General features: G+C 42.4%; 1 protein-coding gene across 3 annotated transcripts in view; it reads right to left on the bottom strand.

Moving 5' to 3' along the window:
• Positions 1-1,111: 1,111 nt before the first annotated feature.
• Positions 1,112-14,424, bottom strand: part of MNS1 (meiosis specific nuclear structural 1) — a 37,005-nt gene continuing 23,692 nt past the window's right edge. Inside the window, exons 6-17 of one of the 3 annotated variants that reach the window (XM_071813880.1) lie at positions 13,929-14,173; positions 12,239-12,262; positions 11,360-11,451; positions 8,313-8,435; positions 7,961-8,088; positions 6,978-7,080; positions 6,193-6,422; positions 5,258-5,474; positions 5,074-5,181; positions 4,083-4,340; positions 3,022-3,147; positions 1,112-1,419 (exon numbers count right to left, since the gene is read on the bottom strand). In XM_071813880.1, the coding sequence (XP_071669981.1) occupies positions 1,348-1,419; positions 3,022-3,147; positions 4,083-4,340; positions 5,074-5,181; positions 5,258-5,474; positions 6,193-6,422; positions 6,978-7,080; positions 7,961-8,088; positions 8,313-8,435; positions 11,360-11,451; positions 12,239-12,262; positions 13,929-13,959 (1,512 nt within the window). In that variant the 5' untranslated portion in view covers positions 13,960-14,173 and the 3' untranslated portion in view covers positions 1,112-1,347. Of the gene's footprint in view, positions 1,420-3,021; positions 3,148-4,082; positions 4,341-5,073; positions 5,182-5,257; positions 5,475-6,192; positions 6,423-6,977; positions 7,081-7,960; positions 8,089-8,312; positions 8,436-8,518; positions 8,606-11,359; positions 11,452-12,238; positions 12,263-13,928; positions 14,174-14,424 lie in introns of those variants that run through there. The other 2 variants (XM_071813881.1, XM_065847693.2) reach the window with 2 other exon arrangements.

Genomic DNA, 14,424 nt, shown 5'->3' with positions numbered 1-14,424 from the left:
GCCTATGGTGTGTGTTGTGGTATCATATGAAATACACATTTCTAGTGAAGTTTCAGGCCAAACTGTCCATTCTGTAATGAGCAGAGAAGCACAGACTATGCAAGGAATGTTCCAACAAGTGAACTGTGTTACCGCTTGGCTCTGTTTTAGCATTTAAAACTATATGTTATCTAACGTAATATTCAGTCCAAAGAAATTGGGGTTTAGTCTCAGAAGATTCCTTGTTGCAACAGAAATAAATTAACCACTGATGTAGTTGAGAAGAAAATGGTGGTGTCCTTTTTAAACCACATGGTTGGAAGACCGGCCTTGTCTGTTCTCAGTAAGAGATCTCCCGTCAGAGCCAGTTGGTCTGGCATCTAATATAGGGACCAACCGCTCTTTCATAGACATGACCATGACTTGTTTCAGCTGTTACCTGTTACACCCTTGGGGACAAACACATACATGAGACGTGCCCCTCACTATCCAGACAGACTCCATGATGTGATACAGTTGTATTCTTTTAAACTGGTACTTTAGTCAAGGTGAGAGTATTAAATCTTTCCTTAGCCATCAGCTGCTACTTTGGGATACCCTCTGGAGTGATGGCTCTGCAAGCATTGCATTTTCTCAGCATTATAATCAAGAAGTTTGAGTGTAGATGAGCTGAGCACATCACATGTACATTAATGAACAGGAGGAATAAAAGCCTGTGCTGCTTGCCTGAACCTCTGTCAAACTTAAGCGTTCAATGGATTCCTCCCTCAGAGTAACCGAATAGGAACACAGCACATAAATAGTAAGTTTATGCACTGGAAGGTGTAAACAGTGATTCTGACCTCAAAATGGGAAAATGTCTCTGCTTAAATCCTTCTGGCCAAGTCACATGAACTAACAGTGAAACAGGTAACTCAGACCTGCCCCTTTGAGATGAGACCAACTACATGTAGATTAGTATTTTGATTGTGTAATGCCAATGCAGACAAATCTTTAAAATAAAACCAGAAAGACTGCATTAAGAGAATCTTGCAGTCTGCACTGAAATACATATGTGAATTTACAGGAGCTCAGTGTTCTGCGGAATTGCTGGAGAAAGCATTTCTAATGCTGCTGCATCACTAACAGGGAATAACAGAGAAATCCATAGCAGTTTATTGATGAAAAAGGCAAGTGCAGCATACACTTACATATAACAGGCTGCCCATCAGTTCAGAACTCAGTCTTAAAATGGAGACCTTTTATGACAGGAAAAAGGAATTCCTCACTGGTAACAGCAAATGGAGCTTTTCATTGGAAATCAGATGACACCTAGTGGCAAAGCAGGAGCTGAGATGGGGAAGTTTTGAGCTCTCTCCTGTAAATTCATTACCTCTTCTGGTAAGCCAATTTGAATTCCTCTCCAAGCATGTTAATGTCATCTTCATCTTTGATTATTCCCTGCAACAAGGGGAAAGAAACACGTGTCAGAAGGTAAAACAAAGTAGAGAGATCATTATGGATCTCAGAAATGTTCTGTGGAAGAGAATATAGTCTCTTGGCACTGGTGTTACCTTTAAAACAAATGGCTCTGAAAACGGTCACAACAGGTCAGCGGATGAGTTTCTCATTGGAGCTGCCTCTTGTTCTGTATGCAAATGACGCTGAGAACCCCGTGAAGATTCTAACATGAGCACTATACAAAAGACAACACTTACCTGCATTCTCTTTCTAATCAAAGTGATTCTAGTCAGCACAGACGCAGGCTTAATAAAATCAAGCAACTGCATTGAGAAGATGCAGTGGCTGGGGTGGGGCTCTGTCTCTACCTCCAGGTGTTTTGAAATGAGCCCATACAAATAAATTATTTTGGAAATCAACTGATACTGAACAACTTTGTAAACAACTATGTTTTGGGGAAAGGAAGTAGAGGAACCCAGAAATCCAAATCTCTAAATCTAAATTAATTTTAGGGCTGAAAGTGTGTATGGCCCACAGAACATATCTTCCAGCATTTAGAAAAAAAATACAAATTACATTTACATTACAGACTTCAGAATTAGGTGTCACTTTTCCATTGAGCCATTCTGAGTGAAGTAACACGAGGTATGACCATATGATTGAGACACAGTGTTGAAGGAGTGAAAAAAACCAACTAGAACATCAATATGATGGAACAGGTACGAGCCTTGGAGACACTGAAATAGCTAAGACTTCCTAGAACAGTAAATTCCAACCAAAAGACCATCAAAATATTGCCAATTTGAGTTATCCTTTAATTAAGTCACTCCAAATTTTACAAACTCATGCAGCAAATTAGTATATTAATATTTGAATTAAAATTATACTCTGCTATATTTACAACGTTTTCCAGTATTGCAGAAAATAATTTTGTTAAGAGTTGGATAATTCCCTGCCTATTGTAAATGCGCTTTTACATCCCTAGAGCAGCTCTCTGTTCATTTGTGTACCGTCAGGTGATCTTTCTGATTATGAAGTACGATACAAAATAAATTGTAGTTTATTGCTATTACAATAATTGTTCCCATCTTTTTTAACTTTTAAAAACATGAGGATGAACAGAGAGAGCTTTGAAATGCTTCTGTGAGCACTGCAACAGAGAGCGTCCATGGTAACAGCAAATGTGGAAAACAGCCAACACTGTCAGAAACTGGTCCCAAAAGCCCACCTGAGACATCTGGTGGAAATGGGGCTCAAGAGATGGTGGAGCCCTTCCTAGCCAGAAAAGCCCTGCTGTGGAACTGGTATTCCATGTGCCAAAAACTGAATGTGCACAGCACTGGGGAAGTTCAGTACAAGGCATCAGCATTGCAGGAGAGCCCAAAGTCCCTCATACAGAACAAATGTTTTTGTAAATTGCTTCCCAACTCAGAAAGAAAAAAAAAAAGGGAGAAGCAAAAGGTGAGCCCAGGAGGGCTGACACAGTGAGGACACCCACTGACCCCAGAACTTGTACAGTTCTGCAACTTCGCCTTCAGCTACCCAAGAGTACACTGATTTATAGGGTAAACATTTAAAGCATCTAAAATACAATTAACTTACTCGAGGAAGATAACCCAATAATTGAGACGCATGCTCTTTCAGGAGTTTCTGTCTCTCTTCCTCAACAACTGCACGGATGCTTTCTTGTCTTCTCTCCTCTAACTGTCTTTCTTCAAGTTCACGCTCCTACAATAAACAAGCAAGTTTTTGTAACTGTCCAGTTGCAGCTCTGTTAACATTTGTTTCCACCAATATCCCCCACAGTATAAAGAGAAAAGTTTTTTTAATGGAGTTCGATTCTGAACTTCCACTTATTAACTCCTGGTTGCAGGAAGTTAATTTGAGAAGGATGGAAAAGTGTATGCAAAAGCCCACAGAGCAGTGTTTAAACAATACGTGTTTGGTAACTAGAAAAAGACGTCTCAGACCAAAGAGAAAATGGAATGGCAAGACACGAGGTTGCTCTGCTATGTGTGTTTAGTCTCAGACTAGGAGCCCTTCTAAAGGTAATACAGTTAAGTCAAGTTCTGGTTCCTTCCTGGCTCTCAGATAAGAGAGTCTGTTCCTGCCCCACTGATGTAAGCCAGGGAAAGGAGAAACAGATGTGCACTCACGTGCTGATGGCCAGAAATGGCAATGCACGTTACGTGTGATTTATACCCTATAAACAGGTTCAAAAGCTGCAGTGTAGGATCCCATGACTTGTTTTCAGTTTATGGCTTTTCTTCCTCAGGTGATAATTGAGACACTTAGTCTAAATCAAGGCTAGGACTTTCCCTTCTCACACATCATCAACATGAGTGCTGCTGATCATCAGGGACACTGAACTGGACGACAGTTGCGTTGCTGATTCCATGAAAAGGTCCTTGCAGAGCACGCTGAGTACACCAGGGTCTAGGGACACTGCTGAGCTGAACCTCTTGAGCTACAAAGAAGTTACTTCTAAAACGACTTTTTCTTGTCCTCAAACCAAAACAAAGGCCTGCTTCCCCCTGCACATTTCTCTGCAGCTCCCCTGTCATCTTTCCCTGGTAACAATAGCCTTGTCACTTAGGAGAGCAGCCGTATTCTCCTGTTGAAATGCTTTGGCTCAAACCAAAAGCAAAAGTGAAAACTCTTACTTTATCTGCAATAAACTGTTTGCGACGGTCTTCAATCAGTTTTTCCACAGCCCTTCTGTGTTCAAGCTGTTTCATCCTTCGTTTCTGAGCATTCATCTGTTCAATGCGATCATCCTCTGCAAACTTGGCCAACATCTGTTTTCTGAAAGCGTCTTCCTCCTCTTGCATCGCTTGTCGCGCAATCTTCTTAAAAGCAAGCTGCTCTTCAAATGCTTGCTGTAAGTCCAGGCGTTGCTTTATTCTCTTTTCAACTTCTGCCTATGAAGGAAAGTCAATAAAATGCTGTACTACTGAACATACTTTGGAAAATTTTGACCAATCATCAGCCAACCTAAGTGATTTATCTTGGAATAAAATTACTGCAACGGTTACCTTCTAGCATAAAAAACTGGAGCAAACGCTCCAGGTCTGACAGTAGTCTCCTGTATTAACCAGTTTGGCAGATCTCTTTAAGATTCTCAAAAATTAAAACCAAAACAAAGGGAGATTATCTTATTCCACTAGCATAAAGTGAATCAACATGACAGTCATCCTGAACAACTCTCTCAAAATAACAGTATTACGTATCTCAGCCTTTGTTACATTTTATTTGTCACCCATAGCAAGGTAAGACAGAATATGGGTGGGCATACAGGAAGAGCAAATGTACATGTAAGAAGCAAGCAGTCAATTAACGTTTAAATTAGATTTGCTCACCCATAGCTACAAGTGCTCCATAAATGATGTGTTTTTCTGCATATACACTATTTTTATTTTATGAAAGTTTCATCCAGGCCAGCTCCACTGACCTGAATGTTCTGCAGGAATTACGACAGTTATAATACTGCACTTGCATCCTCCTTTACCAGTTTCTGCACAGGTACACGTAACATACGTATGACACGTGAAAGAACTGGTATCTGCCAAGTACCAAAATACCCACAGATGTCTCTGCAAGAGAAATATTCCCCCCAACACACAGGTGCTGCTTCAACCACCTGCTGCCACTTACCATCTCCTTCTTCCTTTCAGTCTCTGCTTGTTCTTCCAGATACAGCTCCTGTCGTATTTGTTCCATATCTTCTCGCTTCTGTTGCTCTCTTTCCAGATTTTGGGCGATCTATTACAAGAAGGAAGGATTTCTAAATGACAGACAAAGCAAACAGTATTTCTTTCTACCGTTTCATTTTTGATACCATGCTTTGAAGTCTTTGTTTTTTCTCCTCAGCATCTCGAACTTTAGCCATCCAATCTTCTTCTCTTTGTCGCTGAATGCTGGCGAACTCCATAATTTTCCTATTTTCTTCTTCCATCTCTTCCTGTTTCTTTCTCCTCCACATAGCTTGCTCTTTTTTAAATTCTTCAATATACGTCTGAGTTGCTTTCATTTTGTCTAACTTCAGCTGTTTTTCCCTGTAGAAGATGAAAAGTGTTTACATAGTTATTTAACATAGTGCAGAGTAACATTAAACAGACCTTTAACAGTATATCCCAGAGACTAAGATTTAAGTGACTCTCCTTATCCATTTAGCTGAAAACCAGATGCCTAGGTTGAGAATACTTAATATTGAATTGCCCCACAAGGGAACCTCAGGTCGAACACCTTTCTTCAGGAGGACACATAAGTACTCACTACCACTCCATTTTCTACGTGCTCCCCCCAACACAGAACAGAGAAGGAAGCTCAACAGCACAGAATCTCCTAAACTTTATTTAAACTAAACTCCTCCCCCAGCACCCCCAGCCTGCCCTCAGTAACGTCCCAGCCTATCGCTGTCCGTAAGACGGGCAGACACCACGTGTCTCCTGGAGAGCCAGGACGGGGTGCCCAGCAGAAACCTGTGCAATGCAGCTGGTTCCATTGGGATGGGCCCAGCGGCAGCGCTCCTTGAAATAAGCTGGATTTTCTATTTGGGGAACAAGGATGTGAGACTGATTGGAATGACAAGAGCATTCTCATGTTTAAACAGCAAAATCGCCACAAGTCAATCTCCTGTTAGTAAAACGTGACCAAGGAAAACTAAAGTGGGCCTTAGTCTGTGAAATAAACGTACAAATTAGTTTTCTATACAGTGTTATATCAGCTGCTTTGTTTTAAATTAATGAATATTAAAAACTCAAAGTAACTAACATTTCGTCTTCCTCATAGATCTTTCTTACAATTTCATCAATCATGAGTTTCTCTTTTAGGAACTCTTCATAAGCATCCTGCTTCTTCCTCTCTCGTTCCTCAAGCTGCTTCTCCAGCTCTTGCTGGTACATTATTTTCTCCTTGTTTCGCTTCAGTTCTGCAGAACTTTCTTCTTTTATTACCCTTTCATGCTCTTCCTTCATCTTTTGGGCTATTTCAGCTTCACGTTTCTATAGGGGGAAAAAAAAGTGATGCAAGATGCCTTTTTACTACCACTAATAAAACTTACAGCGAGAAACTACACAGGATCAAAAGGAATCATACTGCACTTCAAAAATGGAATGTTTGCTACCTCAGTCTCCAAGTGTAGTGCCTTAACACACGTCATGGTTCATTCAGTAAGACATATGTTTAATAATAGTAATAACATTTTCAATAGTCTGCTTCTGAGGTAAAGATTCACCACAATAAGCACTTATGGACAAAGTGTATCATAGTTTTAACATGGAGAAATATTACAAACCAGTAAAATAAAAACTATACCCTCTCATACAGTTTAATTCACTACAACTTTGATTGCAATAGCAAAGTAAGCCTTTTTCTTATGGCTACTTATTGCAGGCTAATCAGTCTTCGATAACACACAACATATTTTCAATAAACACTGAATGCCTAAACTAACAATATTGCAGAAAAAAGGCCAGTTTCAAAGCAGAAATTTTCAGCACAATCCATACAAAGAGTTACAGCACACAGGTGCTGGGAGACGCTATGAAGCCAATTACCATTTTCTCATACTGTATAGCTTCTTTTTCAGCTATCTGTGCAGCTCGCTCTTTATTCATATAAGCAGATTTTAGCTTTTTTTCTAACTCTCGAAGTTCAAGACTGGGGAAAAAAGAAAAAAAAAAAAAGGAAATTTATACTATTACAAGGAGGTCAGTGCCTAAAGGAAAAACTGAATTGTCCATCACTATTTAAACACAATTTTTAAAAGTTATTTTTAAAGGGAAAAGCCTGATTTTAGATTAAAAACAACTGTTCTAGTAAAACAGCAGAAAAAGAAAAACCTTTCTCAAACCAAGAGCTATCCACATCTGTACATATACTATCAATAGTTTTGTACCTTTACCTCTAACTATATATAAATTTGTACACTTAAAAAATGACACTTCTGTTGTTTGGAGATGTTTTTTCTCTTACTGACAAAATTTGCTTTGCTTAGAAGTAATTTTTTGTCATATCTAGGCCTTAAGTTTTCTTTCCAGGGCAGATTCATTTCCACTTCTGCTACAACCGTCACAAAGTCTGTCCCGTCTCCACAGAAGCTCCAGCACCTCACCCCTTCCTCCCTCCCCTCTGCTTTGCATTCACCCCCACGCTCTTTCTGACACCATTTACTGAATCTGCAGCAACCCCCGGTGCCACAGCCTCCTCTCCTTGACTCTTCTCAATCTACCTTTTCCTCTGTTTTTTCCAGTTATGATCTTATCTGTTGCCGAAATTCAAAAAGTTAAAGCCTATTCTAAAAAACATGATATGTCTCTGATTTTGGCATGCTTAAACTTCCTCTCTGTTGCTTGAAAACACCTCATGCTATAGTCTCAGGGCATCTAGGGTTCAGACCAAAATGCAACCGAGAAAAATAAAAAATGAGTAGGAGGGTATGCAACTGACTGAATGCTTCTGTAAATATGCTTTTCAGGGCTAACACTGATTTTAAATAACAGGTAGTTAAATGAAACAGTGAGATTTTTTGGAGCGTTACCTGTTCTCTCTTACTTGTTGCCTCATCTTCTCATCTTTAAGTTTCTCATGTTTCAGTCTGGCCAGCTCTGCTGCCAGCTTCTCTTCCCGCTCCAGCTGCAGCTCACGCTGTTTTTTGTTCTCTTCTGCCTAATGGGAACAAGCCATTCCCGAGACAGCTCTCCCGCACCGCTGGGAAGCAGCCAGGCTGCAAGGCCCGCGGTCAGTGAGCCGGTTCCCAAGGAGCAGGTTTTGGAGGGGGTGACCTCCGAGCAGCACGGCGGGGTCGCCACCTCCCCCGCCATCAGGCCCCCGGGGCTGCGTCCGCGCACACCCGCAGTTCAACAGGCTGTTGGACCTGCAGGTTCCGTTACCTGCAGCAGGGCCTCCTCCAGCCGCCGCTCCTGCTCCGCCGCGGCCCAGAGCCTGGCTGCCCGCCGCCGCCCGCCTCGCTCCTCCGCGGCCGCCCCCAGCCCCTCGTTCCGCTGCACGGACACCTGCGGGCGACAAGAAAGGAGCAGTGCGGCGGGCAGCGCCGCGGGCAGGGCTCAGCGCAGCGGCAGTCCCGCTCCCCGCTCACCATGTCGTCTGCCCGCCCCGCAGCGGCCGCGCTGTCATGGCAACGAGCGGGGCAGCCGGGCGGAAGTGAACCGGTTTAGTTTCCGGGAGAAACCCGCCGCGATGATTGGCCAGCCCAACCTCACACGTGACTGGGATGGGCGGGGCGAAGCCGCGGGGGCGGGACCCAGCCTGTCACAGCCCCACGGCGGCGGCCGCTCCGCCTCGCAAACTAAACAAAAAAAATCGATTTCAAGAGCATTTCTTGAATGATTACTGCAAGTTAATGCAGTTATCTACAGGCACAAGGCCTAGGTGGCAGCATTTAATGAAGAACTTACCTCCTTCATACTTACTATGACAGTCAGGGAATCAACAGGCAGAACGTTCACCATGAACATCACCAGAATCTGTAGTTCTATGTAATTCCGGAGTCCTCCCGCCCCCTTCCACACCCTTCTTTTCCTTTCTACATACTTATGTGAAACCAAAGACATTTCAGCTCCCCCAATAAATGCAAGCTCCTGTCCCAAAGCTTGGTCATCTTAACTCTTTTTTCGCCCCCTCACATCCAGCCAGAACTTCCCCCTTTTCAGCGTGTGACCACTGGCCTCTCAGACGCCCACTGTGCTTCTCGGCAGAGCCTGGCTCAGTCCTCTTGGTGCGCTCCCCACACAACCAGGGGCTGTGGCGCCGTCCCCCAGGGGCACCAACTGCACGTCCCAGCTCGGATCACCTGCAAACTGGCTGGGGCTGCAGCGCACGGGTCACACACCTGCACGTGGACAAGAGTTTCTGTCCTGCGCCTTCCTGGCACATCCTGCTCTCCTCACCAAGGTCACCTTCGCTGGACCACCCACCTCCACTTGCAGGGGAAGCATCTGCTTTTGCTGCTCCTGCCAGCTGTGCGGTCACAGCAACTCCCTGCTCCATGGAGGAGCCTCCCTCATACGTTCTTATTTGGGAGGAAATGAAGCTGTGTGTTGAAAACACACCTATCTTTTCCTCATGTCAAAAAGCAGATCTCCTTGATGGCATCAGCTAACTTCTCAGTTAAAGACCTAAGAATTTAACATGTGTGGAACAGAGTTCAGTCCAGGCATTACTCAGTCCAGAGTTACTCAGCTCATTTGAAGGAACAGAATAAAAACATACTGGTTTTGCCACCAACTTAAAAGTCAAGTGTGTTTCTTTCCATAATATAATATAATTTATGAGGTTTTAGAATAACAAATAATGAAATATCTACTATAGTTTGGAAAGGAACAAGTCCCTGCTGCATAACTGCTATCAAACTCCTGCTTCATACAGCATTTCTTCTTGCAGCAGCCTGGTCACAGCTTACTGGTCAGCGACCTGTTTCTCATTGCTTCTCCTAACAGCATTAAATGCTCCCAGGGCCTGAAAAGCTTTGGGTAACCAGCAGCACATGGTACAAATGCAGAGTTAAACTCAGCAGTCCTTTCTCAGGGTTAACAACGGCATATTAATAAATGATTCAGTTCTCTGTCTCAATATCATCACCTCGTGATCAACTCCTGACAGCAGAAATGAAGACTGCTGAGGATTGGAAATGTTGCTAATAATAAAAATTATCAAATGAAGCACTAAAGGAAAAAAGAAAGTTCCCTTTATTTTAGCAGCTTAAATTGAAGGTGATGCAGGAGCACACAACAGAAAAGGTAATTAAATGAAAATGGTGAAGCCATTTTGCAGGTTTACCTCTTTTCTAGGGCATTTTACCAGATGATCATAACATGAGACAGTGACAAATGCGCTCCAGCTGAGATAAGATATATGGGTCATGCTGACTTGGCAACATTATAAACCGCTATTGGGGATAACAGCTTCTCTGTGAGGTAATTTACCTTCTTTGGATGAAAAGATAAATGTGAATTAACAGGGAAGAGTCTGAAACATCTGAGCTATGCTATTGATCTACTAAAGACCTAGATAAGTCACAGAGAAACTAATGCTTGCTTTGCTTGAGATTAGTGATGGATGGGAGAGCAGATTGAGCAGCTAAGGGGCTATCACTGTCAAGAAAATGTTAGCACTATTTTTATTTTTATTTTAAATTACCCTGCAGTAGTAGGGAAAATATGTCTCATGGCAGCAGTAGGCAGAACTGATCTTTTACTTATGACATTCTGGACTGTAAACAAAAATATTACTAGGAACAAAAATACTCTGTGCTTCAAATGTGTTCAACAAAAATGCACCTGTTCCTGATGAGAAAAATGTGGTTTTAATAAATATTTAAGCTGTAGTATTGAGTTTTCTAAGAATAAAGAGAATAAATGGAGTGTCTCAGGCCAGAAAGGATGTTTGTGCAACAGACTCTGCTCTGTCCTACCGGTCAAGAGCAAAAGCTGTGAGCTGTGTGTCTAAAGACCGATGGGACTAGAACTATTAGATTTCATTTACATCCATAGCACCATATAGCATGCATTTCTTGGTAAACCCAGAGTTCTTAACATTCCTCATTAATATTTATTACTGATTTATTCAAGTTTATAAAGCATCCACCTACTCTTCTGAGGAGACATACTGTTTTTAACAACTGAATACATAAATTCGAAAGACCACAGATGAATTATACTCCACAGTGACATTACACTCTAATGTTTCTTACAGAGGGTGTTTTTCCTGGTTGGACACAAAATAATTGTTATTCTAGTTAAAAGGGCAAGATAACACCAAACCAAACTCCTTAGATAGTTTGTAGAGAGGATCTTTAAAAATAAAAACTGTAGTGTAGCGCAACTAGATGAGATTCTGCTTCCAGGCAGGCAGAAGGATTATACAGTCCCTTGCAGACTTATATGTTGACAAAATCATTTTTCACCCCACAATCTCTTACCTCCACACAATCCTTGTCATTTCTTTGTTCCCACATTAGCAATGCCAGAAAACAAGCGCTTCTAGAAACGTGCAGCCCAAACCCATTTGATGCTGTAAAACAAAAGTAGGGAATTAGGACACTATTTCATAACTCATTTTCAAGTGGCTCTCCAGCCAGCATTCAGCCTTTCACAATTTGTCCAGGCTCAGGATGGGAAGAGTGCCTTGGGCTCTCACTGTTTCTTTCACGTTTTCTTTGGGTGCTTCTTGTTTCTCTGCAGTTTCTGTCCCATTCCTATTACTCCAACTAATACCAAGGTTTGTGTCTTTCTGCATCTCTCCCTTCCATCAACTTTATTTACACCTTGTTTAGCAGTTTGTAAGTATCCTATATATTCTATAGTTTTTTATTATTTCCCTGCTTTAATCTATATCGCAGTTCAATTGCTTCTTATAGGTAACCTGAAAAAAGGCAGCAATTACACCATCAACATCATCCAGGTTTCGTACAACATCCAACATCCGTTCAGTGAGCTGGGAAATGAGCTTTCATAGCAGAACAGCAAAGTCTGAGCTTTCTTGCCAACTGGCTGCCTGGCTAGTAGATCTGTGTGGGTTATGGAATAGGGCATTTCTCCTGTGCAGGTGGCACAATTTTGCTAGATTTGAGTGATTAAAAAACAATTAGAGAGCCACGTTCACCACGCTCTTTTTAATCCAGCTAGCTAACACTGGGGACAATACAAGTTGCAACTGCCAGGCATTCTGCTTTACCTGGGATCATTTGTTTTAAGCAAATGGTCTAGGCAGAGCAAATATAGTTCTTCTGTGTAAAGAATGTAAACCCACTGCTATGACATCACTTCTGGTTTGTGCAGCAAGAGCTTTATCCACTTACCTATCATAATCAGAATCCTGTCTCCTGTGAAAAAAGAACAGGGATTGTAAGTTCAAGCAAAAGAACCGAGTTCTTAAGAAAATGAACAGTGATGATTTTTAGTTGAGAATTTAAATGTTTATGGGTATGAAAGTTCTGTTTGTAAAAGCCTTTCAAAAAATTTATATCTACTTTAATCAGATTTTTACATGTGAGCTCTGATTCAATTATTTATCAAAAAGTGATCCTCAAGATAACAAGCTCCATTTGTAGTTTTTAATTTGAAAGCAGAAAGATTAAATACCCAACTTTGATTTTTCCTACTCTATCCCATCCTTGTCTTTCCGTGCGGGGTTTAGGGGAGGCTGCAACAAGCTCATCTGCCAAAGCGCCCAACTGAGTGGGGCAAAGGAAGTGTCTCGGGGGGAATCATCGTCACCTCAGCTGATTTTGGTCATTATTTAAGCACTTAACCAGGTCATGGTTTCCTTTTCAGTGTTTGGTATGCAATGCCATCAGAATGCACACTCTGGAAGGAAGATTCATAATTCCAAGGCTGAGTGAGATACTGAGAAAAAGCTGTTAAGTACTAAGCTTTACTCTTCTTCTCCCCGTAGCAACAACCATAAAAAAGTATAGACCAAGTAACAGGGTGAGCTGGCCTATGCTTCCTGGACTCCCCAATCCCTGGGAAGCACCAAGTCCAGGTGTTGGAATATTTTCTGATGTGAGTGCAAAACAGAGCACCAAGAAAGATGCTAAGAAAGCAGACCCCTTTCGTTCCTGCAAGATACCAAACACAATTAATTCCAGAGAGTTCAGTTTAACATTTGTGAATAATTAAAAAAGCGAGGAGCTCCAAAGGGAAGCTTAGCAAAGAGCAGAAAACTAAGAAGAAAAATGCCACTTGCAAACAACAGAGTATTTAACAAACTAATCCATAACCATAACCTTAAGCTAGCCAACCGAAAGGGCAACTGAAGGGCAATAACAGAAAACAAACATCAGTCCCAGAAAGGGCTAAGAGCAATGTGAAAGTAATTCTGCTGCCCACAGCCATCTCTTTCGCTGGCACTTCATCCTGCGCGACAGCCTCGGCAGAGCACTGTGACGAGCCCCGAGCTGGTGACGGCCCTGCTGCCCTGCCCGCCACGGGCATGTGTCTGGAGGAGTCCTGGGGCGTTCTTAGTGAAATCCTTGATGTTTTATTCAAGAGCCTTTAGAGAGGAAAAGCGCACACAGGGCTTAATGATACGCTTCACTACTGATCAAACAGCAATATTGTGCTCCCCCCAAAAATTCACCATCAAAGTGCTGAATTCCCTCTGTATTTCCATGGAGCAGACAAAACCCACAGATTTCTGTCTGTGAGGCGTTCTCTCACCTCTTAGCATGATTCATTTGCTGGGACCCTTGCACGCCAGCTCCCTTGAAAGGGCACACTGATGTGGGGCACGGCCCAGCTGGGGGGATAGCAGCACTGCCAGCAGCTGTGGAGAGGGCTCAAGAGGCCGTCCTGGGTGGCTGCAGCTCACGCCCGCACTCCGGCCTCACACCATGCAGCTCTGCACACTGTGGATCTACTGCCCAAAAGTGGGGCTCACCCAGCCCCAAAAGCTGTGTTTACTGTGCCACCCAGCAGCTGGACTATCATTAGTCCCTTCTCACAATCAAAGGCTTTCGCTCTGAGCAGCACCCAATGGTAACTCACCTGTGCAGGCAACTTTTCCCCACAGCAGCATGTGCTCCTGCTCACGCCTGCTGCTCAGCACTTGCTCTTGAGCAGCAAGTGGAGCCAAAGTGTTTCCCCAAGCAGAGGACAAGCAGGCGGTTCACTCATCTGACCTCCCTCAAATCTGATGACACCATAACTACTGTTTTGCTTGGAAGGAGATAGGAGGATGAGGGAGAAAGTAATCTTGTTTCACTGAGAGAACTTCAGGTCATTATATAGACCTATAAAAAGTAAAAAAGATTATAAAAATACTTCCACCAGTAAGCAACATGAACTTCCCATTTGATATCTTCAGACAAGTTGCTTACTTAAGAAACAGAAAACAATGTACATCATGTACTGTAACAATTAACTGTAGAGTTCGGTTGTGTGTTTATGCCTTGCACAATAAACAAACTTAGTTTTGAGATAAACAGTTACACTGAAATTCTATTTCTACAGTTTAGAAATCAAACCTAATCTAATTTACTAC

Source organism: Patagioenas fasciata, chromosome 12 (genome assembly GCF_037038585.1).
Source record: "Patagioenas fasciata isolate bPatFas1 chromosome 12, bPatFas1.hap1, whole genome shotgun sequence".
In the NCBI taxonomy this organism is placed as follows: domain Eukaryota; kingdom Metazoa; phylum Chordata; class Aves; order Columbiformes; family Columbidae; genus Patagioenas; species Patagioenas fasciata.
This window is presented reverse-complemented; position numbering and strand designations above follow the sequence as displayed.